This window comes from Bos indicus, chromosome 26 (assembly GCF_029378745.1).
Source record: "Bos indicus isolate NIAB-ARS_2022 breed Sahiwal x Tharparkar chromosome 26, NIAB-ARS_B.indTharparkar_mat_pri_1.0, whole genome shotgun sequence".
Taxonomy (NCBI): Eukaryota; Metazoa; Chordata; class Mammalia; order Artiodactyla; family Bovidae; genus Bos; species Bos indicus.
Genome location: NC_091785.1, coordinates 13,731,006 through 13,757,616, shown reverse-complemented (window position 1 = coordinate 13,757,616; position 26,611 = coordinate 13,731,006). Strand labels below are relative to the sequence as shown.

General features: G+C 40.7%; 1 protein-coding gene and 1 non-coding gene across 10 annotated transcripts in view; both read left to right on the top strand.

The window, feature by feature from the left end:
- Positions 1-26,611, top strand: part of CPEB3 (cytoplasmic polyadenylation element binding protein 3) — a 200,977-nt gene that overhangs the window by 120,313 nt on the left and 54,053 nt on the right. For all 9 annotated transcript variants that reach the window (XM_070780479.1, XM_070780480.1, XM_070780477.1 and 6 more), the window contains 3 exons: positions 3,169-3,336; positions 5,062-5,151; positions 25,748-25,866. In XM_070780479.1, coding sequence (XP_070636580.1) covers positions 3,169-3,336; positions 5,062-5,151; positions 25,748-25,866 — 377 coding nt within the window. The remainder of the gene's footprint in view (positions 1-3,168; positions 3,337-5,061; positions 5,152-25,747; positions 25,867-26,611) is intronic.
- Positions 2,900-2,972, top strand: TRNAG-CCC (transfer RNA glycine (anticodon CCC)). The gene has a single exon. It is a non-coding gene; the product is annotated as a tRNA-Gly (tRNA).

Here is a 26,611-nt window from a genome sequence, read left to right as displayed (position 1 = left end):
GAAGAATAACAGAAATATCTAAGGAGGCCTGTGTCATTGGAGGTTAGTGAACCAGAGGGAGAGGCAGCAACTCTTAATGTAGGAGGGTTAGGCAGAGGCCTTACAGTTTACAGAGACATTTTTGTACTTTATCCCCAAATTAGGGGGATGTGGCAAAGAGTGTGGTCATGTTCAGATTAATATTGGAAAATAGTAACCTTGGCTGTTTTGTAGAGAAAGCATTGTGGAGTACAAGGTAGGAATTAGCAGATTGAGTAAGTTATTATATAGACTCTTGAGACTGTTAGTTCAGGGGAGAGATGATGGCAGTATGGACCAGGGTGTTAGGACTGAAGGTAGAGAGAACTGAATGAAGAATTATTTTGTAGCATGAGGTGGTAGGACTTGGTGAGAGATGGATTAGATGTGGAATATGAAAGAAAGGGATGTCAGGATTGACTCCTAGATTTCATGATTGAATTGAATGCGAATAGTTATTTTCATTGAGATTGTAGGAATGTTAGAGAAGCAGGCTTGGCGGGAAAGATAAGAGCTGTTTTGAAAGTTCTTTCTCTATGGATTCTTATTCTTCATGTTTGAAACTGTAACTCCCACAAGATTCTGCTCAAAATTGCCCTCCTGTGAAATCATTCTGAAGCTCCTTGAACCCCCTGCCCTACCATTTTCCATAGAGCAGTAAATTGTGCCTTGCATCATTTGGTAAAGTCTTCTCTTAGTATTTCTGCCTCTATTTGATAATTGGGCTTCCCAGGTGGCTCAGTGGTAAAGAATCGGCCTGCCAATGCAGGAAACTTGGGTTCGTTCCTTGGGTCAGGAAGATCTCCTGGAGGAGGAAATGGCAACTCACTCCAGTATTTTTGCCTGGGAAATCCCATGGACAGAGGACCTGTCCATGGGGTCCAAGGAATTGGATACGACTGAGTACGTATGCATGGTCGCATTTGATAATTTATGTGCTTGCCTTTCTCTCTCCCCAGACTTGATTTCTTGGGCAGGGACTACCAAATAGCTCTTATTTGTGTGATGTTCTCCAAATGTGGATAAACAATTCTACAAGTGTTTTCTACTGAGTTACATAGTATGTTAAGATTTCCTTTATCTTAAATTCAGGTAATACTAGATTAAGTTATTTTACTACAGAACTTTCCCCAATCTTTGTATTCTAATATGGCTTGTGAATCTCTGGGAAGGGCATAATGTGTGTAGTATTTTCCAATATTATTTAGTTCTCCCAACCTCTCCCCCACCAGACTTTGTTTTCTGAGCATCTCATGTTACTGTTGTTGAGTGTAGGAGTTGGTGATAGGAACAAAGGTGGGAAATGCTGGTTTGGATGTACGCTTGTCACAGCAGAGACATAGTTCACTGAGTGTGGACTACATGAAAAGCAAACCCGCCAGCCATGGGCGAACATCTCTGGGTGTCTTTGGGAAGCTTGTTTTGCCTCTAGTTGTTGCAGATCTAGTTCTTTTACTCCCACTGAACAAAACAGACATCAGGGGATGAGAATTTACTGTCTCTTGTTTGCCCTTGCCAGGCTAAAAAAGCTAGGTGACATGAAGTGACAAATTGTGTTCTGTTTCTTTGTAGCTTAGCTGGGAAGAGTGGAACAAAAAATTCTTTGGTCCTTTTATTTATTAACTCTCAACATCAAAACAGTGCCTTTCTTATACCACCTGGGTTGTTCATAAAATAAACAGACTTATATTAGTAACTTTTTTTTTTATAAAAGAAATAAATTTTTAGTATTTTTCTAAGACTATTTATATTCTGTTTTAGAGAGTTGGCTATGGTGATGCAGAACCTAGGTCTCAGGGAAATATAGAGTGGAGAGACTAAATGAGAAAGACAGTGTCCTTTTTTTGAAAAGTGTATGAATTTATTTTAGAGGGGAGTTTTTCTCATTTTCAAAAGTTAGAAAGTTCAAGATAATTCATTTTTAGAGTAGAACCTAATGGAAAGTTTTACCAGGAACTCACTGACTCAAACTGGAAAAAATACATATATTTTTTAAACTTAAATTTTATTTTGTAATGCCAGATGGCACTATTGTGTTGTATTTATTAACAAATTTTAACTTCTGGCATCTTCCTAATCGCATGTGGAGAGGGTAGGGGCCTTTGCTTCTCAGACTATAGAATTAACAATGGAAATCATTTTTTTGAATGATATAAAATACAGCTTAGTCACAACCACATCTACATCTGTATATCCACATCTTAATTTATATGTTTTCATTCACTTGTCCCATCTTTTATTATTGTAGATGTTCATTTCCAAATGGGAGTAACTTGAAATGGCGGGGACAAATTGATCATTTTTAGTCCTGCTCTCAGCTTCTGTCATCAGTTTACTATCCCCCCGCCTATCAGGGCCAGTCTTTAGAACTGAGCCTCTGAGGTTACCATAAAGAGCAATCAAAATCTGTGAATAAAGATTTATCTTATTCTTCCCTTTAAGAAATGCCTGGGTAAAGGGAAAGTGATTGCTGAATACTCTTAGCAGCAGAGATAGGGGCTGTATGAGTAAAATGTAGTGATATTTTTTAGCAGCAAAAAACAGCTGCGGTTTTTTATGCTTCTTGCTTAGTATCCATCCGGTCACTTCTGTGCTGTACATACCTTTACACAAAAAATGATGCTGTACATGGAACTCTGGTCAATGCTGTGTAGCAGCCTAGATGGGAGGGGGGTAGGGTGTGGGCGAGAATGGATACACACATATGTATGGCTGAATCCCTTGGTTGTTCACCCGAAACTATCACTACATTGTTAAGCGGCCGTACCTCAATACAAAATAAAAAAGTTTTTTTTTTTTTTTTAAATTGATGCTATAAACTTGTCTAGACATGGTAATCTGCAGTTGCTTATTCTATTGAAAAAAATCAGTGTTTGGGACTTCCCTGGTGGTCCAGTGGCTAAGACTCTGCACTCCCAATGCAGGGGGCCTGGGTTCGATCCCTGGTTAGGGAACTAGATTCCACATGCTGCAACTAAAGATCAAAGAACCTGCATGCCCAGCACAGCCAGATAAATAAATACTTAAAAAAAAAACCCACAGTTTAGGATGTATTTTTTGGAATGCTTCATTCTGTGCTTTGGCTCCTAATAAAACACGTGTTGTCTAGGAAACTACTTTTAACCATAGAAACTCCCGCATTTGTTTCAGGTCGATCTTCTCTCTTTCCCTTTGAAGATGCCTTCCTGGACGACAGTCACGGCGATCAGTCTTTGTCATCTGGCTTAAGTTCTCCCACTCGCTGTCAGAACGGGGAGCGAGTAGAGCGCTACTCTAGAAAGGTGTTTGTTGGAGGCCTTCCTCCTGATATCGATGAAGGTACCATGCACTCACTAATGGCTTAATGAAGGCCAGAGTTATTACTCGTGTGATCTGACCCTACCTCTCCTCTCGAAGACAGCTTTAGGACTTTCATGTCTTAGTGTCAGGAGATGAGGATGCTCAGTAGATGGAAAAGAAAGAGATTGTGCACCTCTGGTCTGCTCTTCAGACATGGCAGTCTCCAAACAGCTTCTCATTTCCTTGTTATTAATTTTGGGTCACATTTTTAAATGATAATGAGAGCTAATATTTACGAAACTCTTCCAGTAAGCCCATTGTGTGCTAAGTGCTTTATATTATCTCGTTTGAACTCCACAGCTCTCCTCTAAGTCATCTCCTGCCAACTCCATTTTGTAGATGAGGAAACTAAGGATCAGAGAGAGATAGTTATGTAACTAGTGGTGCGGTTGGAATCAAAATCCATCTGATTCCAGAACTTTGTTCCTATGCATCACACCATACCATTTCATATTTTAATGTAGATACCTGTTAATGAAATAACCCCTCTTGCCTTTGAAAGAATTGAGGCTAATGAGAATATTTCTTAATAATATGTTTGAGATACTAGCAATCCAAAAGTGAGTTTCACTAGTGCCTAAAGCTGGTCAACACATAGGTTGTCAGTAAATATTTGTTGAATAGAAGAATGAAATAGAATTGTGACAGAGTTAACTCAAGGGAAGAAAGCAACTCTAGTTCTAGTAGCCTTTGGATCTGCTTTAAAAATATTGTTAAAACAATTGTTTTGCCAGTGTTATTCAAGCTATAACATTTCTCTTAATTTATCATGATTTTCTTTTTTTCATAATGAGAGAAATGGTTTTACTTTAGGCTTACTGCTTTGAAGTTATACACAGCTGAGGGCTCGTTTTTCTCTAAACTATTCTTTGACTAGTGTTAATCTCATCTATAGAGATACCTGTTAATGAAAAACCCCTTGGATTTTTCTTTAAGACAAAGTTTTTGGTCATGGCTGTTGTTTAGTCGCTCAGTCGTGTCTGACTCATTGCGACCCCATGGACTGCAGCACACCAGGCTTCCCTGTCCTGAGAGAGTGGCAGCTTAAAACTGATTAGGACCTCTGTTACAACCTTCTGCTTTGAATCAAAAGTCAGAAGGTAAAGATAAGTCTGTTAAGCTATAACTTTTGAAATGTTTTCTTTATAGGATGTGTGGTAGATACGTGTAAGAGAAAGAGGCCATTGGCTTTTAGTTTTTTCTTACCCTTAAGTCACTTATTGTCCCTGCTCCTCACCAGAAGAATAGTATCTATTTCTAAAAGAATCTTATATCAATAATAATAATCTGAGATTAATAATCTCAGATTACTTCACATAAGTAGAAATGTATTTTAAATATTTTGTGTATTTTGCCTTTTTTTTCTAAAAACAGAGAACATTCCTATCTTTACAGTCCCCTTTTTGTTTGACAGAGTAGTCACCTTTGCTAATGTCAGATTTTTTTTTCTTCCAGATTCTTTATATCAGGCTTAGTGAAAGTGAAGGGAAGTGAATTATAGTTTGAAACACGTTCTGCATGGTTGATAGTAGATAACCAAATGTACCGCCAACAGTGGTATTTCACTTAATAAATTTGACTTCTGTAAAGAATGCTTTAGAAAACAGCTCTCAAAAAACATTTTCAAATAAAAAGATATGTTTGATGCTATTCTGTCTGCAGTATGTTTTTCTCTTCTGCTAACATTCCTTCTCTGTTTTGTAGATGAGATCACTGCCAGCTTTCGCAGGTTTGGACCTCTTGTGGTAGACTGGCCTCACAAAGCTGAAAGCAAGTCGTATTTTCCTCCTAAAGGTAATGCGCTTAAAATGTCTGCACTGTTCGCCGGTTGGAGAACTAGCGTGATAGTTCAATAAAATGCATCATTTTAACTCTGGAAATAGCTTTTGACTTTTCCCCCCAATAAGAAATCATTTTAATGTTGATTGTCTTGGAGACTGTTCCCCCAGGAGCGTACTGATTGTTTCAGGGCATCTACTTTTATTGACAATGAGATCCTGTGAGTCTGCTGTGAAGGAGCCTTGGCTAACTTTTCATTAATTGGAAGAAAAGATCTAGGGTTTTGAGGATTGTCAACAATGGAGAAGATTATTTTGAATAAAATTTTATTTGTAGCCCTAGCCCTGTAGTTTTATAGATCTTATAAAACCCCAAACTTGGAACAGCTAGTGACAGAAGACTGACATTATGTCCAATTACCTTTATCCATGACTGTGTCTTAAGTGACTTAGCCTGGTGATGGGTGGAGGGCAAAGTAGCATGACCTTGCTTCCCTTTCCATGACCTTGCTTTCCTTACTTTTGGTAGGCTTTTTTGATGGTTTATGAGGGCATGAAAAATATATCACTTTAGTTTATCGTTTTGTGGAATCTAGGTAACTTTTCTGATGGTATTAATTCTGGGTATGTTCCAACATTTATACTGAAGAGTGTTTTGAGCTACAGAGAAAGTTTTCTTCTTGTGTTATGGTCTGCATGTTTCAAGGATGTCCTTCATCTCTAAGGAATTGGGCTTTGATGTGTGTTATTGTGTAACAGTACTCACCGCAAGAAGATGGAGTCTAAATACCTGTCCTTCCTGTGCCTTGTACAGGAATTGAATTATAGCTTAGCCTAGAAATGGCAGGAGGCTTCCTTTTATCTCTGCTTTATTAGATTTGTCACCTGTACTTCTCCCCACTGTATTTCTATGAAAATAATTTATTCACTAAATATAAGGTTATTTGCTTTTAACTTTCTTCTGTTAATCCTCTCCAGTAATTTTTTAAAATTAAAAATAAGTTTTATATTAGTCTAAAAAGATAAAAATCATCATGCTGATTATTTCAGTGAAGGAATGTATTCACTTTGTGGTGCATATATTGACACTAAAGAAATATTTAAAACATGTTTTTAACAATGCTTAATGGTTCGTTGAGTCAGAATCCTGGTATTTCAGTGAATGAATGAGTTCATCTCACTGCGCTGCATGTAATACACTCTGTAAAGTCACATGTATAAAAAGATGTTCCTGAGAGTACTAGTTGCACATGTGAATGAAGGCAGCTGTCATTTTAGGGAAAGAATGTCTCCACCATGCTGTGGTGCGTGTGATACACTCTATAAAATGACATGTATAAAAGATACCTTCCCTCTGCCTCCCTGAGACTGAGTATGTATTTATTCTTAAAATTAAATTTCAAACACATCTTATAAACAACCAACACTATTGTGCTTTAGACATGTGTAAGAGATATTTTTACGAGTGCTAGTTGAAAAAAAATCATTCTGAGAAGGTTATAAAAATGATTCTGGGATAAAAGGTGCAGAATGATCATTGTGAAAAATAAAAATGAAAATAAGCACATCTATGATCATGTCCAAATAAAATTAACCCAAATATACCTCTGTCAGAGATGATCATTTTATTAAATGTATACATTTTATTAAATATCTTTCTTATATCTCTTTATGAATACATACATTTATATGAAATTTAAAATTTTACATAATTGGGATCACAGTATATATGCTAATATTTAATAACCTTCATTTCCCCCCAGCAATGTCAACATCTTTCTATAAGAAATTTACATTATCCTTAATGACCTTGTTTTATTTAGTCAGTCCTATTGAAAGAGGAGAGTGAAAAAGTTGGCTTAAAGCTCAACATTCAGAAAACTAAGATCATGGCTTCTGGTCCCAGCACTTCATGGGAAATAGATGGGCAAACAGTGGAAACAGTGTCAGACTTTATTTTTCTGGGCTCCAAAATCACTGCAGATGGTGAATGCAGCCATGAAATTGAAAGACGCTTACTCATTGGAAGGAAAGTTAAGACCAACCTAGATAGCATATTGAAAAGCAGAGACATTACTTTGCCAACAAAGGTCCGTCTAGTCAAGGCTATGGTTTTTCCAGTGGTCATGTGTGGATGTGAGAGTTGGACTGTGAAGAAAGCTGAGTGCCGAAGAATTGATGCTTTTGAACTGTGGTGTTGGAGAAGACTCTTGAGAGTCCCTTGGACTGCAAGGAGATCCAACCAGTCCCTTCTAGAGGAGATCAGTCCTGGGTGTTCATTGGAAGATCAGATCAGTCGCTCAGTCGTGTCCGACTGCTAAAGCTGAAATTCTAATACTTTGGCCACCTCATGCGAAGAGTTGACTCATTGGAAAAGACTCTGATGCTGGGAGGGATTGGGGGCAGGAGGAGAAGGGGACGACAGAGGATGAGATGGCTGATGGCATCACCAGCTCGACGGACATGAGTTTGAGCAAGCTCCGGGAGTTGGTGATGGACAGGGAGGCCTGGCGTGCTGCGATTCATGGGGTCACAAAGAGTCGGACACGACTGAGTGACTGAACTGAACTAAATTGAGGACATTTAAGTTGCTTTCAGTTGTTTTTTCTCATGGATGCTGCTTCAGTGAATATCCTTGTGGCTTTATTTTTTTGCTTTTTTCTAATGACATCTTAGGGTGAATTTGCAAAAGTGAGGTACATGTTTATACATACTGCCAAGCTTCACTTAACAAATCATATACATTTATATTCCACTGCTGCTGCTGCCGAGTCACTTCAGTCGTGTCCGACTCTGTGCGACCCCATAGACGGCAGCCCACCAGGCTCTCCCATCCCTGGGATTCTCCAGGCAAGAACACTGGAGTGGGTTGCCATTTCCTTCTCTAATGCATGAAAGTGAAAAGTGAAAGTGAAGTCGCTCAGTCATGTCCAATTTTTAGCAACCTCATGGACTGGTAGTACCTAATTTGTGAAAATTTGTTCTGTTGACAGTCTGAAGATATGGCTCTTTCAATGTTTGCCAATCTGAATGGTTAAAATAGCATCGTTTCTGGCATTTTGAATTTATTATTTTACTTTATTTCATTGACATTTCATTTCTGTCTGGGATTGATAATGGAGTAAGGAACAAGAAAAGATCCACCTTTGTTTTTCCAGGTAGTATGCCTGCTGTCCCAGCTGTCATTTATTGACAGTTCCTTTTTTTCCTTATTGATTTGAATCATTAGAATTCAGTATTGGTTGAAAGGTCATCTCTCTTGTTTCTCTACACTGAATTTCAAAGACTTATTTTTTAAAAAGGTAAAGGATTTCATTAGTAATTTTGTTTACATGTTACAATGATAGTTTTTTTGATATATTGGATTAAAATATATTAAAATTAACTTCACCTGTTTCTAATTTTTAGCTTTGTAAATGTAGATATTGGAAAATTTTAAATTACATGTGTGACTCATATTTATTGAGCAGCACACCTGTAGAACATGAGTCAACAAACTCTCTTTGTTTCGCCTGTGAGCTCAGGATGGTTTTTATGTTTTTAAGTGTTGTAAAAACACATACACAGAGAAGAATAGGTAATAGAGACTCTATGTGGCCCTCAGATCTCTTTGCAGAAAGTTTATTGACTTCTGTAGCCCAGAGAATTGTTTACCTTCTGAGACATCCAGTGACAAAGGAGGCATTTATTTCAGAGGAAGTCTATGTAGACATAACTGAGTATTAAATTTTGTTCTTCTGTTGGAGATGATCACTGTAAAAGTAACAGTGAAAATAAGCATATATATGGTCATACAGTCTTTACCCATTGGTCAGTCGTGTCCAATAAAGTAAAACAGAGTAAGTCATTGTTGTGACATGTTTTTGGGTGCATCAAGGACTATCAGTTCCCTTCAAGTCTTCTCTTCTCTTTTCCAAACTAAATATTTTCACATCTCTACTCATATTTTATGCATAATGGACCACCATTATTCTTGTCTGCCTTTTTGGTACATGTGTCATCTCCGCAACACCCTGCTTAAATTTGTCTCTGAGAGTTAAAGAGAAAACATTTGGGTTGGTATGAGCAGTATAGAGCTCAGCAGCTCTGTGAACTCTCCATGGTTTGGGTGCCCTTCCTGTTTAACAGCACAATAACAGAATTGTAGGACATTAGAGAGGTTGCCCTTATTTCACGACTGAGGTTAAGTGTTGAGATGGACTAGTGAGAGCCAGGCCAAGCAGAGGATCTGGATCCCCTGGCTTTGGTCCTCAGGCTTGCATCCTCAGAGAGCAGCTTGCCTCTCTGGTGATTTTGGGGTCAAGGAGGAGAAATAATTATTAAACTTTTGGCTCCTGTTGTGTTTTGCTCTCAGCCAAAGTCTGAAGGTTGACCTATTTTGGAAGGACCTAAAGAAATTTGGTGTTAGTCCAAGGTTGAAGTAACTTTGAGATTCCATGCCCATTGCTTTGAACACTGGGGACACCTAAGTAGTTTATTCCAAACTGTTTTGTGCCTTGTTAATAATGCCCCCTCGTGCTGTTTCTGCTTTTCTTTGAATTCCTCGGGTTTTGATTCAGGTCAGTGCTTTTTTGGTAATACTCCTCTTGTCAGTTATACTTTTCTTAGGTCCCTGCAGCTTGGCCATTAGGCACAGTTTCTTTGGCTTTATGCTTTAGGCTTATGTGTACATAAGAGGAAAATAAGAACCATACACTATGAAGTCCTTCTGTTTTTTTCTTAGAACATGTGTGCCTAGTGAAATAAACAGAATCATTCGTGTATCCAGCAGGTATGCCTGTACAGATTTGGAGTACAGTTTGTCAAACCATGGCCATTTCATTGAACTATGGAGAGCTTAATATCTATGTAAAGAATCAGCGACCACATACGTCAGCTGTTCTCTTAAGTGTTGTTGGGCCAGCAGAGTGAGAGGGGATGGAGACTGGGGTTCTCAATAGCACAAAGCCACTGAGGCATTTGATCACCTCTTTGAGGATATGCAGAACCCTTTGGAACAGTTTGTGTGTGGGCCACAAGCAGGTCATTGCTTGGTGTTCTCCAGAGCACCTCTGAGAACATGGAAGGAAGAAAGCATGGAAGGCATATTGTGTCTTCATGATGTGTTCTCAGACCTTCTGAACTTTAGAGTCCTCTGGGGGAAATCATAAAATAACACAGTTACAGACTACAATAGTTCTCTGAAGGAAAAATGGAGAATGCAGTGACTTTTAAAAAGAGGACTTCAGTTGAGACTGAGGATATAGAGTTTCTTTGAGAAAACAGGGATTAGGTAGAACTGATTATTGAGGAGTTAGCTAGAAAGTGTAGGGAAGCTATTTTCAACCAGAGGAATACCATGTGGGAAATAGTGAGAAAAGGGCTTTATTTCCTTTGAAGAAATGAAGGAAGTGTGGTTGGAATGTTGTGATGAAGGAGAAAATGATGCAGAAGAAAGCCTTGGAAAGAAATACAGTTTTTTTCCCTTCCCTCAATTGTTCTAGTCTCCCAGAGAGAGTAGATATAAAGGCATTTCTGTGGTGTTTGGGGTAAAGACAGAATGGAGTTGGGTCAAATAGAAATATCAATTTAACATACTTCCAAATAGTTACTGATAAAACTAAAGCAAAGTCTTGCTTTGTGTTTTCTGCATTTGGCTCTTGATGATGAAAAGAGATTCAGCTAATCAGAATATTGAGGAATTTTCCTGACATTGCATCCTCATGCTTTTTAGTTCTGAAATAACAGAGTTGAAATTGTGAGTGCTGGAAAGAGAGGTTCTCCCAAATGTTAGCACATGAACCAATCCCTGCATTCATACAAAATGCTAATCAACATCACTATGTAGGTAGCTTGGTTGCTAAGGTAATTCGAAGATAGTTACTACAAGTGGATGGTGAGAGAACAGAATAAGTGCGATAGAGGGCCTGCGTCCCGGTGCAGATGATCAGGTAACATTGAGATTATCAATCCATCTAATATTTGTTGCCCGTCTGTCTGTGGAAGAGTCTATACTCTCCGGCCTTGTGGGGCATCTAGAGAAAAAACCATTCTTGTTTTTGAGAAGACTGCAGTTTTTCAGAGGAGACGTGAGAACACAGATGTGAAACATTAAGTAATGGTAAAGACCATGAATTTGGGAACTAGACTTGCTGGGCTACCCCACCTCTTAGTTGTATGACCTTAAGCATGATGTTCAGCCTTTCTATTCCTTAGTTGCACCACCTGTAAAAGAGAGGTAATATGAGTACCTACTTCATAAAGTTGTGATGAGGACTAAAATGGATGAATCCATGTGTAGTACTTAAAATCATCCTGGCATACAGTAGGTTTATGAGTGATGTTATTTTTATTAAAGAAAATACAGATCAACTTATGGTTAATGACAAATGAGTAAAAGAAAATCCTAGGCATCCAGAGGAGGAATAGATTATCATGGGCTGGGGACTTCCCTCGTGCTGCAGGGATTAAGACTTCACACTTCCATGGCAGGGGCACAGGTGGGGCTGTGCAAGAACTGAGTCTTAAAAGCTAGACAGGGATAAAAGAGGTAAGATAATGATAATTATTCTGGGGGCTAGAATAATGATAATTAGGATGGCAAATGTTTATTAAGGACTTGTTGTCAGCTAGGCAGTGAGTGGGTTACTATTTTCTGTGCTTAATCTTATTTTAAACTCCACAAGATAGGCGCCCTTATTAGCCCCATGTTAAAGAGTAAGAAATCAGAAGAGTGTAATTTGTTCACCATCACGTGTTAAATGATAGGCCCACTGAACGGGAGAATTGGCACTGTTGAATGTAGGACAGTCAACAGAGAGAAAACCAGTTTGGTGTGGTGTTGATCTGATTAAAAACATGCAGAGTTTGGTATGTCCTCACATCTTATCTGAAAGGAAATTCCTCACGGGCACTTGACATTGTGGCTGGGGAGTTTGGGAAGAGTCTGAAGCTGCAGGTACACATCTCTTGAGAGTCAAGTTTATAGAGTGGAGGGAGAAGAAAGTGAAAAGCCATGAGTAAGTTCTGTCAGGAACCAGAAAGAAAGAGGCCATGGCAATAGAGATGAAGTGGAGTGAAGGACTGGCGTTGTGTCTGTGACCATGGCAGCTAAAGGAAAGAAGCTTCGAGCAACAACAGTCAGCACCAGCAGATACGCTAGGGTTACTGAGCAGTCCTTCATGGAGTAGAGATGCGTGTGGCTCTCTTGTCAAGTACAGGATCATAGTAATTTCTGTTGTTATCCTAATTCAAGGCCTTAGTATTGTAATGAAGTAGAAAGCAATCTGTTTTGCAGTGAATAAGTGTTATTCTATAAGGAAAAAGAATAATTCTGCCTCCCTAGCAGAGCCACTGTCATCGTTTTTGTTTCCATCCAGTCTTTATTCATATATATCTTTTTTGTGGGAGTATAATAATAGCAGAGTTACAGTTTTTTATTCTCCTTCCTCCCATGTTTCTGCTTAATTTTCTTATTTTTTAAGTGGCTGCCTCACCTATTATTACACCATAATTTACTTGCTTGTTGGTCATGTAGGCTATTATAAATAATGCTTCTGTTAATATATCCTTTCGTATGATTCTTCTTTAGGATAAATTTGAAGCAGAAGCTTAACCAGAGTTGAAAGAAATGAAAGTCCTAATGACTCCGGATTTGATATCACATGGCTTACCAAACCAATTTTCTTTATGAAGTTTATGCTAATTTGGACATCTGCAGCACATTTTTTTGCTTAGTTTTAAGTCAGATGAATGGTACATTGCAGTTGTGGACTTACCTTTTTGCCTATGTGTTTGGAATGTAATGGACCCCTACAGAAGCCAGAAAGCACATTGATCTGACTCTTGAAGTTTAAACCTTTTCCTCTTGGGTCCTCTTCGTCTGTTGAATCTTGGGTATTTTTTGACATCATCTCCAGTCATTTTCTGCCTTACCTTCTCTGGCCACACTGACTCCTTTGCTCTTCCTTGAAGTACACAAAGTCTTCTCAGGGTCTTAGTCTTTTGTCTGAAACTTCCTTTTGTCTGAAACCGTCTTGACCCAGATTTCTAAATGGATTGCTCCTCTCTTCCCATAGACAGACTCTGCTGAAATGTCACCTTCACAGAGAGATCTTTCCTGACTTCCGTATCTCAAATAGCAGCCCCTCTCTTCTCTTGCTGTCTAGTCCTCACTCTCATTTTATTTTTATTTTCCACCCTCACTATTTATTTTTCCTTGTGATAAGGTATACTTATCACAACCTGAAAAAAAAATTGTATGTGTTTTTTTGTTTTCCACCTTGGAGTGTAAATTTGATAAGACCAGGGATTTTGTTCTCTGCTCTATACTCAGTACCTTACACACCTGCGTCAGTGGCTAGCCCTCAGATATTTGCTCAATGAGTGGATTTTATCTTTGCGAATGATGAATTCATTACTTGTGCAGAGAGAAGCAGAGTCCATCAGATGTGAGAGCTGCCCTAAAGAGCATCTCATTCTAATCCAGCCTTTATTTTAAGCTGGGACTCAAAGACGTGATGTATCTTTTGCTAAGAGCACACAGCTCTTATTAGATAGACTTGAACCTGGCTGACCAGTAGTATATACTATTTCACCTGGTGAATTATCAAAAAAAGTAGTTTTTGTTTTGCTAGGGTGTGTAATTTGTGGGAAGGGTAAATAGACCTAAAGTATATAGTCTGATAACTTATGCTATTATTTGGAAGGCTGGATTTTATATAAAACTTAGCAACTTAAGCTATATGATCCATGGTCACGCTTTCATAGCTATTTAAAACTGAAAGTGATCCTTGGCTTTTTCCTGAGTTCTTCTCTTCTGTTGGTCACACTTAACTAGCTGAGGATATTTCCAAAGAGCTGGTTTAGGTGAAGGCTATAGGTCTGAGCTGCCCTTTAGCTGTAGCTTAACCAGAAGATCCTGCCTCTTGGGTGATGCCACGCTGTTTCTGCACGTGAGTGCATTGCTCTGTAGGCAAGGTCTTTGACTGCAAGGATCAGAGAGTTCATTTGTGCTCCTTCAAATTAAGGTTATGGTTATGAGGAACAAGGAAAGCCCCAAAATAGGAGCCATGATACAACCAGGTGTCATGGAGACTGTGCTCGGGGGTGGCAGGCTGCAGGGATTTGAACAGTAGGCACTATTAATTCTTCCTTGTAATGTTCCGCATCATCATGAGTCAGCTCTTCTCTGCATATGTGCTCCTTTCTGTGCTTCCAGGGGGCAAATTGATTTCATATTTCTAGTTGGAGTCCGGAGAGAGGGAATCTGATCAGTTCAGTTCATCTTTTAACCCTTTGCTGTGACATAGGCCATCCTAATGGTAATGACCTTAGAATCCTTGCTGCTGCTGCTGCTGTTGCTTCAGTCATGTCCGACTCTCTGTGACCCCATAGACGGCAGCCCAGCAGGCTCCCCCGTCCCTGGGATTCTCCAGGCAAGAACACTGGAGTGGGCTGCCATTTCCTTCTCCAATGCATGAAAGTGAAAAGTCAAAGTGAAGTCACTCAGTCGTATCCGACTCTTCGCGACCCCATGGACTGCAGCCCACCAGGCTCCTCTGTCCATGGGATTTTCCATGCAAGAGTACTGGAGTGGGTTGCCATTGCCTTCTCCGTAGAATCCTTGAGTGCTTAATAAAAAATAAAACAAAGCAAATGGCATAGTTCTGCTTCCTTGAGCATGGTGCTGTGCATGTGGGAAGATTAGGTTGGGCATAGCAAACTTTTGTGACAGTATATGTGTTTCTCATAACCTCCCTCATCACCTCTTGGGAGAATAGCCCACATCCAAAGTTGCTATTACTGGAGCGACAGAAAAAGTCTGCCTACCCTCAGCCTCTGCCCCTGGTTCTGTACCAAGCAGCTGCTCCCCATGCTGCCAACAGTCTCACCTCCTGTGGTGGGGCTGAGGCCAGGGAGAGGAGTTGGCATCTTCTGGGCAGTGAGCACAGCTGCACTACCCCTGCTGGCAGAGACCTCTGGGGCAAAGGCAAGGCCAGCAGCCAGCTGCAGATGTTGGACAGGCAGTTGGCCACATGGCTCTGAAACTGTGTTGAGACGTCGGTGGTGCTGGCATCCTCAGCCCACACGAAAGCCAGCGTCGGCCCCAGCAGTTCAGGTGCACAACCAGGTAGACGGAACAGTGACAGTCATGCATGTTTATGCAAGAGTGACCCATGGGCCTTGCTCTCTGACTCGTGCCCACTTTGGATAAAGTATGTACTTCTAAGCGGCATTTCTGCTGATTGTGTATTTTCTCCACACTGGTCAAGCCGACTTAACTGCTAGTCCTTGTGACCAAGGTCATGCAGTCGTGGAAGTTTACACAATACCAACATAGTTTGTGAACCTGGCATAAACCCGGCCACGTAGGATTCACATTGACTTTGAGCTGACTAGGTAAGCAGCTGCTGTTTAAGGAATAGGAAAGAGAGCTCTTCTTGAAAAGGGCAAAATAGGTCATTGTGAAGCTGCAGTGGGCTGGACTCACAGCATCTCATTCCTTTTTCCTTCAGTTTGTCTAAATCTGGCTTTTGAAAGGAAAGTTTTCAAACTTCACATTTTTTTTCCTTGTAGCGTAACTTGGATGGAAATAATTCAGTGTTGTTTTAGGCCCAGATTCCAAGTTTTTCCACCTTCTGAGTTACATAAACTGATCAAGTTGGGAACCTAATGGAGTTTTAGCCTGTACTTAACCTTTTGCAGTTTGTAAGCTTTTGAGTAATACTTGGCCTTTTTTTTTTTTTTTTTTTTTAGCATAGTTCCTGGCTTATAAAACTCATAGTCTTTGATAAATTATGAACCCTTTTTTAATATTTAATTGATAGAATTTTCATTCTCAGGATTAATTTTCTTATAAAAAATATGGAAATTGCAGAGCAGCAGGAGTGGGCTTTTTGTTCTGTTTTGTCCTGTTTTGACAGATGGAGCAGTTATATTGTTGCTTTTAACAGCCTAGCACACCCTCAGTTTAAACTGTTCCATTAAATACCTCTTTCTTTTGCGTTGTATTACAGATGTAAGAGTTAGTGTTTGATTTTAAAACATTAATAATTTGAGAGACTGTATAGAAAGAAACAGGCAGTAGGAATGTACAGACCATGGAACAAAGCCAAGTAGCCACCTGACTAACAGAGACACCGTGCCCTCTGTCTTAGCAGGACCTGTTGTGCTATCCCCAGGCAGAGGTGCTGGGAAGGGGCAATGTTTTTTAAATTTGGAGAAGCCGGAGTTAAGTCCGATGAGAACTTTGTTTTGGAGACAGTGAAATGTAGGAACCCAAATGCCAGGTGCAAATTTGGTAGGCTGAGGCAGAGAGAATGTTTTAGAAGAGGGTGTGGCTTGGCGCAGGACTTGCTGACAGGAGTTGGGGTAGGGCTAAGACCGTCAGCCAGCGAGCCCAAGAGAGGATGTGTCATTTGAAAGAGTTCAGAATGGGAAGCTGACTGGGAGGATCTCGGGAAACATCTTGAAAGCTGAGAGCACAGACTTGGGTTGTCTTCCAAAATAGAACGGATAGACTTCATCTTGAGAAAGGGAAGCCGTGACACCAAGAAAACCTCTTGGCAGCAGCGTTAAGAACTCATCAGAGCAGTGTTAAAGTGCACGGAGGAGAAATTAGATTGTCAAAGTTCAGGCAGGGTACAAGCAGGGTCGGACTAGCGCTTCATCTGCAGGGAAGTGTCTCCTGGGTTACAGTGGAGAATTTGCCAATTGTCTAATGAGACAGAACAACAAGCAGTGGAGCAGGAACTAGATATTTGTGGACTCAGTCGTGGGCACCAGCAGTTACCAGCTAGATGACCTTGAGCAAGTTATTTAATCCCTGAACCTCAGTTTACTCATCCGAATTAATACTATTTATTACTGTTAAAAGGATTATATGAGACAGTGTACATATGCATCAGTTTCATAGAGGTTAAATAATATTAGTGTCCTTCCCCCAGTTGAAAATATGTTGCTCAGTAAAAATAAAACTGCCCAACTAGTTTGACCAGTTCCTTCCCACACCCCTAGTCTGATCTCAGTTTTCTTGGTCAGGTGCTTGTTGGAACTGACTGTGACTAGAACTGACAGATTTGGCAGACTTCACAAGGACCTCTTTATATAGGGAATGTGTGGTTATGTAAACACAACAGACTTTAAGCCCGAATGCCCCAGGTCACTGCCCTGGACTGCAGGACTTTACTAAGAACACAGGAAGCAGACTGCCAGTTCTGAGGTGGTTCACTACCCATCAGACTTTTCTTGTCGTCTCTCCCCTTCCTCCACACCTCCTGCCAAGCAGCAAGCCCACCAAGCAACGGTTACTAGTGTAACAGAAAACACAAAACAGGCTTGAACCAAAATGTTTTCCCCTCAGCTCTATGTAGCAAAGATAGCCAAAGAACTATGTTTGGTTCCAAATCTCAGGGAAGTGTTTAGGAATCCATGGGCAGTACCTGCTGAGCCATCTCTGCATCTTAATTAGGCTAAATCCTTCCCTTGGAATGTCCTCCTCCAGTTTTTCATGGAAGACTTGTCTCCTATGCTACCACCGACAGAAAGTCTTCCCTGGTTTCTTCCTCCATGTCTTCTTCACTGAAAGATCTGTCTTCCTTCTATGAAGTCCAACTTTTTAAAATACATTTTAGAAAATACTTCTAAGAACCCTGAATGCATTGTTCCTAGGTTAGAGTTTTCTTGATACTTATTCTTCATGATCTTCATGTACTGGTTTATAAATTTCTGGAGTACAAGGATTTGCTCATGCTAGAATTCCCCTGCATTGCCTAGGGTGCATAGTGAGTGTTCAGTACATCTTGGAGATCAGATGTTCTCATGCAAGATGGGGATGAATAAGGAATCCACTTCAGAGATCTACCATGCTCTCCAGGCAGCAGGCAGGGATGATGAACTGCTTCATCCTTTCTCACCTGCCACCCCCAATCACATACTCTTAACTAATAAACTCTATTCCCTGGTTTCCAAAGAAGTCAATCCTTTGACCCTTCCAAGTCTTGGCCTGTGCTGTTTCCTGAACTTGGACTGCCCTGCCTTCCTAGAAAAGCAATTATCGTCCAGCCTGGATATGCCCTTTACAGTATGGCTTTCCTGATGTTTGGGCCTCTCTGCTATATTTGTTTCTCCTCAGTGTCTTCTTCGATATAACCCCAATCTTAACAATTTTCTTGTGTTCCTTAGTCACTTATTTACAGGTTGAGTTTCTCCAGGGCAGGATTTCTTTCTTGGCTTATTTATCTTCATAGCTTTAGTGCCTAGTGTCCTACCTTGAAACTTCCTAAACATTTTTGGTTCTGTTGAATTGAATCCAAAGGCAAAGACTCCTGAAGCAAACCAAATAGGTCCTCTGACCTGAAAGCCAAGGTCAGGGAGAATGTTTGGAGCAGACTCCCTGTGCCAGAAAACGTCTGAACTCACACAGCTCTGGCTGGAGAGGTGTCCTTCAGGTCTCTCTAGGAAGGTCACAGGAAATCAGGGAGCCTGGGTTCTGTGCAGGGTGTGAGCTCTCTCTCTGTCCAGACCTTGGATCCTTCCTTCTGGTACTGATTTCCTGTCACCAGAAACTGGCCCGCCCTGATCGGTCACCATTTTCTGAATGCAGCTGCAGCTCAGGGCACAGCTGTGCAAGTTGGAATTGTTTTCAAACCATTGTAGTTGATAACTTAAACATATAAATCACTAAGAATGTTAGTTGATTTTAAGAAATATTAGGTCTTTCAAAAGATCACACACTTCTTTAGAGATTGAGAGAGTATATTACCCTCTTTGCCAGAAGGACCTTGTGGTTCTAGTTTTTTTCCACAAATTTTTATTTTGAAAAATTTAAAAGCCTACAAAAAGTATAAGAGTACAGTGAACGCCTATATAGCCTTCCTCTAGGTTCACAAGTTGTTAGCATTTTGCTTCATTTGCTTTTTCTTTTTTCATGTCAGTATGTGTAAGTGTATGTATGTGAAAGTGTTAGTTGCTCAGTTGTGTCCAAGTTTGCAATCCCGTGGGCTATAGCCTGCCAGGCTCCTCTGTCCATAGAATTCTCCAGTCAAGAATACTAGAGTGGGTTGCCGTTCCCATTTCCAGGGGATCTTCCTGACCCAGGGATCAAACCTGGGTCTCCTGCATTGCAGGCAGATTCTTTACTGGCTGAGCCACCAGGGAAGCCTGTGTATGTATATCCACCTATATTTATTTGTTTGTTTTTGGCTTCTCTGGGTCTTCCCTGCTGTGTGGGCTTTGTCTGGTTGCGGAGATCTGAGGCTGCTCTCCAGGTGCCATGTGCGGGCTTCTCGTTGCAGTGGCTTTACGGAGCACAGGCTTTAGGGTGCAAAGGCTTCAGTAGTTGTGGCTTCTGGGCTCTAGAGCACAGGCTCAGTAGTTGTGGCTCATGGGCTTAGTTGTTCCACAACATGTGGAATCTTTCTGGATCAGGGATCAAACCCATGTCTCCTGCACTGGCCAGCAGATTCTTTACCACTGAGCCACCAGGAAAGCCCCTGTGTTTTTTGATGAATCGTTTCAGAGTAAATTGTAGACATTAAGACTGTCACCTCTAAATACTTGCCCATATCTTCTGAGAGCAAGAGGTATCCAGATTGTTTTAGTCATGTCCTTTAGAGTTTTTTCTTTTTTTAGTAATTTTCTGGTGGAGTCCTTAAAAATCCAAGATCCGGTCAAAGTGTTGCCATACATTTAGTTGTCATATCTCTTTAGTCTTCTATAATTTAGACAGTTTCCTAGGCCTTTTGTCTTTTGTGTCTTTTGGTGGGCTTATGTTGGATGCTCTGTGGACTATCACTTAATTTGAATTATTGGTTATTTCCTTATAATGAGATGCAGGGGAAACACTGTTAGCGGTGACATGCTGCACCAAGGACATAATACGAGAGGCACATTAAGGTCAGTCGGCCCTGTTGTTGGTGACGCTCAGTGTGATCATTTGGTTATGGTGTTGTTGGCCAGGTTCTTCCTTTGTGAAAGAACCTTTTTGTCCCTTTGCAAATACTAATTAATCTTTGATGTGATACCTTAAGATTGCATGAGTAACTTGTATCTCCTCCCAAACTTACCCAATGGTTTTAACATCCACTGAAGATTCTTGTGTAAGTTGATGATTACTGTGAGGATGATGTTCATTTTATTAAAATCTCATTTATTGAGATCTGCTGTTTAACTCCCTCAAGAGCCTTCATTCTGTTACCTAAAAATACATTGAAAACTGATAAGTCTTTACTAAATATGAAAATTTGATTGACCTAAATCTAAACTTCTTCTGATTATTTTGAAATTCATCGTTTTAACTCTTCTTAATAGAGTTTTTTTTTTTTTTTTTTTAGCTGAGATTGTTTGGTTTTATAAGCTCTTCTTAATATAGTTTTTGTGCACTCTAGGATGGATGTATCTGCATAGACCTTAAATTGTAGGACTAAAGCACAGGTGACCACTTCCTGCCACTAAACCACTGTCGAATGATCACTGTCACAAAAGTGACAAATAATAAATAGGCAAGTACTTGTTTGCTAATGGTATTAAAATATTTATGTCATCATTTTTAGGTGAGACAATACAAGTTAATGGGTAAAGAATGAGGCCACTGGAAGCTGACCTAAGTTTCAATCCCAAATTTAATCTCTAGGTTTTAATCTGAGGTATCCCATAACCTCTCAGAGCTTCAGTTTTCCTCATCTGTAAAATGGTAATAATAACAACAACTGTATTTACTTCAGAATTACTGTGAGGTAAAGTGTTTATTTTTAGCAAAGCAGATCCTGTATTGTAAGCACTTAATAACTGGTGTTTGTGGTGGTAAAGTTGGTGGTGACTGTTACTTGTGCTAGGGATCAAATATAAAAAAATGTAACATGAAAAATTATGTATTCAGGAACTTAGGAAGCTTTGTTTTTGAAAGGTAGCCAAGGACATTTTGGAGATTGTGGTAATGTGTTCTCAGGTGTTAAGGGGGAAATTTATTTTAATTTATCCTTCAAAAGCCTGGCCAAACCAAATGGAATTATCCCCTTAAGTCCCTGCCCTCATGCCATACCTGTTTCCCCAGAGAAGCGCGTTGGTCAGTTCAGGCTTGTCCCCAAATCCCTCACAGTCCTCCTCTTCCCCCCCAGCCTCTTTGGCCCTAGTGGGAAAGCAAGCCATTTCCTGCCACCCGTTCTGCCCATAACCCAGGGTGGGGATGGTGACCATGCCAGAAGTTCCTACTGCTTCCTCAGAGCCCAGATTTCCACCCACAGACTGGCTCTGAGTTGAGGGCCTCCCATAGCTCATCACACTTCATAGGTACTTGGGTAAGAAGGTCACCATTTCTGAAACTTGAATTTTATAATCCTATAATCTCTTGGCTGGCTCAGATGGCACGGGAAGATGGAGGGAGTTATAATTTTGAGGCCAAGTTTTTTTTTCTTAACACCTTTCAAACCAAACTAACAGAAGAACCTGCCATCATTGTGACAGTTTCAGGAGTTTGATTTTTAGGTATAATAGGCTTTTATTTAAAGACTGTATTAAAATCAACAAATAGTACCATATTGGATCATTCTGTCTCCTGATAAGACTGGCTAATAATATACGAAAGCAAATATTCAGTTACCTTATTGTTTGTTTACGGTAATATTCAAGCTGTTATTCAAAAACCTTTAAGGTTTTCCTTTAGTATTTAGATTACTTCCCTTTATTCACCAAATGCTTACAAATGCAAAGAAGAGAGTATATCTCATTCATTTGAACTCTGATTTTTATAATGAGACCGTATGCAGGACTCAGTTTAATTTTACATATCACAGGGACTTACTTCCCTGGTGGTCCAGTGGCTAGGACTCCCTGCTCCCAATGTAGGGGGACCGGGTTCAATCCCTGATTAGGGAACTAGATCCCACAGGCCATAGCTAAGACCGGAACAGCCAAAATAAATAAATATTTAGAACAGTTTACATAACAAAAATAACTGAAGATGCAATAAAAGAAAAATTGACACTTGCACAATATCCTAGTTTTCAAAGCACCTTACATATGTCATCTACAGAGATGACTCTGTAAGATAATCAGGACAAATAACTAGTTTCTTCATTTTACAGATAAAAGAGACAAGATTCCTAAACTTTCGCATTCTAGTCCATGATTTCACCACTTAACTGGGTATTGGAACAGTCACCATCAAACAAGTCACTTAATCACTCTTCAGGTTTCCTTTCTTTCTTTCCGGTTGCTCTGGGTCTTCGTTGCTGTTGGGGGGCTACTCTTCATTAGGGCGCAGAGGCTTCTCATTGCAGTGGCCTCTCTTGCTGTGGAGCACAGTATGTGGTGGGACTCAGGCTCCAGTAGTTACCTTTCAAGGGCTCTAGAGCATGGGCTTAGTCTTTGTGGCACAGGGGCTTAGCTGCTCAGCAGCATGTGGAATCGTCCCAGACCAAGGATCAAACCTGTGTCCTCTGCATTGGCAGGCAGATTCTTATCCACTGTACCACCAGAGAAGTCCCTCTTCAAGTTTCTTTAACTGTAAAACAGAATTTAAAGTAGTGCTTGCCTCACAGAGTGTTGTGAAGATGAAACAAGTTAATACACATAAGGCACTTAGAAACAGCACCTGGTGCATAGCAGATGCTCAATAAATGTTAACTACTATTATTACTACACAGCTAGTAAGTGTGAGGACTAGGACCCCAGTCTAGGCGTGCTGACTCCCTAATCCAGAGCTCTGTCTCCAGTACCATGTGGAATTTGCCTTTCAGTAAATCATTGATTTAATTTCCATCTCATGTTGACCTTATCATTCTTGAAGGCATCTTTTTCTGCTTTGTTTGCTTTGACCTCAAATTTCTGAAGATCAAAAGGGGAATGTGTTTGAAGTTTTCTTCCTTCCTGGTTTTTTTTTAATCCCCTGACTTCTGTTGTCACCTGGGTTTGGTTGACCTTGAGATATCAGAAAGTGTTTTAGTAGGTGAATGTCTCATAAAGTTGTTTTCATGGGTTTGTTGGGGTTTCTCTGAATTTTACTTTGGTTGAAAGGCCTGGGGTAGGAGGCAGGGTTGGCTGCACTTGAGTTACACCCCTTCTCTGTGGTGCTAAGAGAATGTCTGAGAGTAGCATTACTGAGAATAGCAGCTTCAGGGAGTAGAGATCATTTGTTGTAAAAGAGCCATTCTGAAGAAATCGGTAAAGTATTATGGCATATTCTCTGGGAAAGGAAAAGAAGTTGTAGATCTTTTTCTTGGTAATAACATTTGTAGCAGGTTTTTACTTGTGATTCCCAGTTGTTTTTACTCTGTCCACCACCAGTGTTGACATTTATGGCTGTGAAACAGGCCTGAGTGAAAAATCTGTGCACTCTTGTGGTGGCTACTCAGCTGCTATGGGGTGATACCCTCCCTTTCCTCTGATGCCCAAGTTGAACCCAGTGTGGGATGTGATGCAGAAGATTGTAGGAGGCAGGCAGCAATGTACAGGAAAGGTGCAGCCAGCTCCATGGCCCTGCAGAGGCAAGGAGCTAGCTCAGCTAGTGCACTGAGCTGTCCATCCCTAGGCCTTTTTGATGTGCCTGATGCATTTACTGTGCGCAGACAGGGTCCTCTCCAAAAACAGGATGTTCAGTATGCCTCTCAGGATCTTTATGGAAGATTTGCACCAAGATTTAACTTGGTGAGGCAGGAGATTTGAGAAGACGTGCCGAGACCTCCTCTCTGTGATCTTTGCATTTTTTAACCCACTGACCTTTAATACTGTCCTTGGCAAGTTTAATTAATGTTCTCACATGAAATGAAAACACTGAACTTTTAATAGATTCCCTGGGGCTTGGTAATCATTTAATATTATTTCCAAAAGAGAGAGGGTATGAAGAAATGATGTATTATCCTTTCTGGTTTTTCAGTTAAGTTCTATTGTTCTTGCCTGGCCACCTGCTGAATTCTTTAGCCCATCCAGCCTGGAAGCGAAGCCCAGGAAACAACTCTGGGTCCTGCCATGCCGGCAGTCTCATTCTTGTGGCTCCATACCCATTCCTGTGGGCTTGGTGCTTTCCCTTGCATCCTGTCGTCTGCCTGTTGTGTTGGCCACTCCTGGTGTGCTGCCTCATGGTTGATCTTTCTCCTGTTGTGTTTCCTTGGATGCTCTGTATCGTAGATGAGGAGTTGGAGGAGAAGATAAAGAGCACCCATTATTCATTGTCCACGGCCGCTGTCATCACATGCTGCTCAGGACTCCAGAGAGCTTTGCGTCTAGGCCAGGCGATGAGCCTCTCTGATGTGTGAGAAGCTTCTGAGTGTGGTTGTTCTTATCCTTCTTCACCACTTACATCTTTCCGGCCCTCAGAGTGCCAGGGGAGGGCCTTATTTCTGATGATTTCCTTTGAGGTCACTAGCAGGACGGGGAGTAGAGGTGACAGCTGAGAGACTTAGCAAAGCTAAAGGGATTGTAGAGAGGTCAGACAGTTGAACTCAAGCTTAGATTAACTCACGATGGACCTTTGCTTAGCTGCCAGTGAGGCAGCGTGTGCCCAGAGCTCGCCCCTTCAACACCTGTTGTCCTCTTGGACGTCTTTGCTGATTCTCTCAAGTCAGCTTCCTTGCTTGTCTGGGCTCCCACAGTACTTTATATTTCCATTTATCTCCCTCAGCTTTGTAGCAAGTAGTTAGTTGTTTTAAAGTCTGTTTCTTCTACCATGTAAGTCTCCAGACAGCTAGAACTTAGTCTGTTTCTCTCACTATTCCTCATAATCCGTAGATTGTGTGTCATTTGTAACAGTTGCTCAGTAAATCTTACTGAATGGGACAAAGCTCAGCATGTCCATGGACATCCTGCAGCTCATGTCCGTGTTTGCAGATCATGTACTCAGCTGTGAGGCAGGAGAATATCCTTGAAGAAACAGAGCATCACCATCAGACATGACATATAAAGACAACACTAGCCTATTGTTGAGCTTCTTTTGTTTTTTTTGACAACTTTGGTTGAGATATAATTCTCAGTTCACCCATTTAAAACGTACGGTTCAGTGGTTTCCAGTATGTTAACAGAGTTATGCAGTCACCAGCATAATCAATTTTAGCAGATTTTCATCATTCCCAGAAGAAACACAGTATCTATTCCCTCCACTCCCCCAGCCCTGGATGGTAGACCACTAATCTCTTTTCGTCTCTATAGATTTGCCTGTACTGGGCATTCCATAAAATATATAGTATTTTGTGCTTGGCTCCTTTCAGTTAGCATAGTGTCTTCAGCACACATCCAGGTTGAAGCACGTGTCAAGCCTAGAGCTTTATGGAAATTGGAGGCCGGGTGATGCTTGTTTCAAGAGCGGCTGTGGCTCAGGCCAGTGGTGAACCTCTTGTTGAGTCACTAAGTTGTGTCCAACCCTCGTTAAAGTTGACCAAACTATATAATGAAAACTCCATAGATGTGACTTGAACTTGCTTCCCTGAGTCATTTTAGAAATCAAGGTAAAATTTGTGAGTATCTAATAGAGTGCCTGGCACATGAGGGTCTCAGGGACTATTTCTTCCCTGTGACCCACTTCAGGTTCTTAGGTTTTAGTAAGAACTTACCAAAGTGAAACAATAGATGAGTTTTTAGTTGGTACTTGGAGTTTAATTTACTAATTCCTCCCCCCACCCTTTTGTTTTTGTCTCCCCAAGGCTATGCCTTTCTGCTGTTCCAGGAAGAGAGCTCGGTACAAGCTTTGATAGACGCCTGCCTAGAGGAAGATGGGAAACTGTACCTGTGTGTGTCAAGCCCCACCATCAAGGATAAACCAGTAAGTAACTTGCAGCCGACTGTTGCTTTTCCAGAGCATGTATGCAATCAGAATAGCTGGTCACCTTCCCCTTGTCATGAGAATACTGGGAACTAGGATCCTCTTACCCAGGGTGACCTCGCTATGCTGTAGTGCTGGACTGCTGCTGACGGGGAACTAATAACAAATTTCTCAGTTTTTGGTTTTATACCTTTGAGACTACATGTAAACAAATGTGCCCTTGTCTTTCACTTTACAGTTCTTTTAAGCTAATTCCTATTGAGAAACTCTGAATTGAGGTAAATAATGCCCTTAGTGGTTTTGGCAGCTGGTTTCTGTCATTATTTCAGATCAAGGGCAGGAGTGATTTATTTATTTTTTAAAAATAAAAGATCAAAATCTTCGATGTTTATGTGCCTTTGAATGCAAAGCTTTGTGCTGGGTGGTACCCACAGCTGGCTAAATAGAGCCTTCTGGGCCAGGGGCTTACACTCTAGAGTGGATAGCTTCAAACAGAGAAGGGGAGGGGAAAGATGGAGAACATGGACCCAAAGCCGTAAATAATGCACACTTCTACAGAATTTGTGATTGAGTCTGTGGTTTCTGAGCCAAAGAGTGTGAGTGAATAAGTCACTGGGTGAGAAAGGAAGACTACTTCCTTTCTCCTGACAGAGGGGATATCAGTGGAAAAGAGGCAAGACTGTTCAGGGCAGAATAAAAAACTTGAATAATACAGCAGAAGTAGACTCCAGGAGGTGAGGAGGGA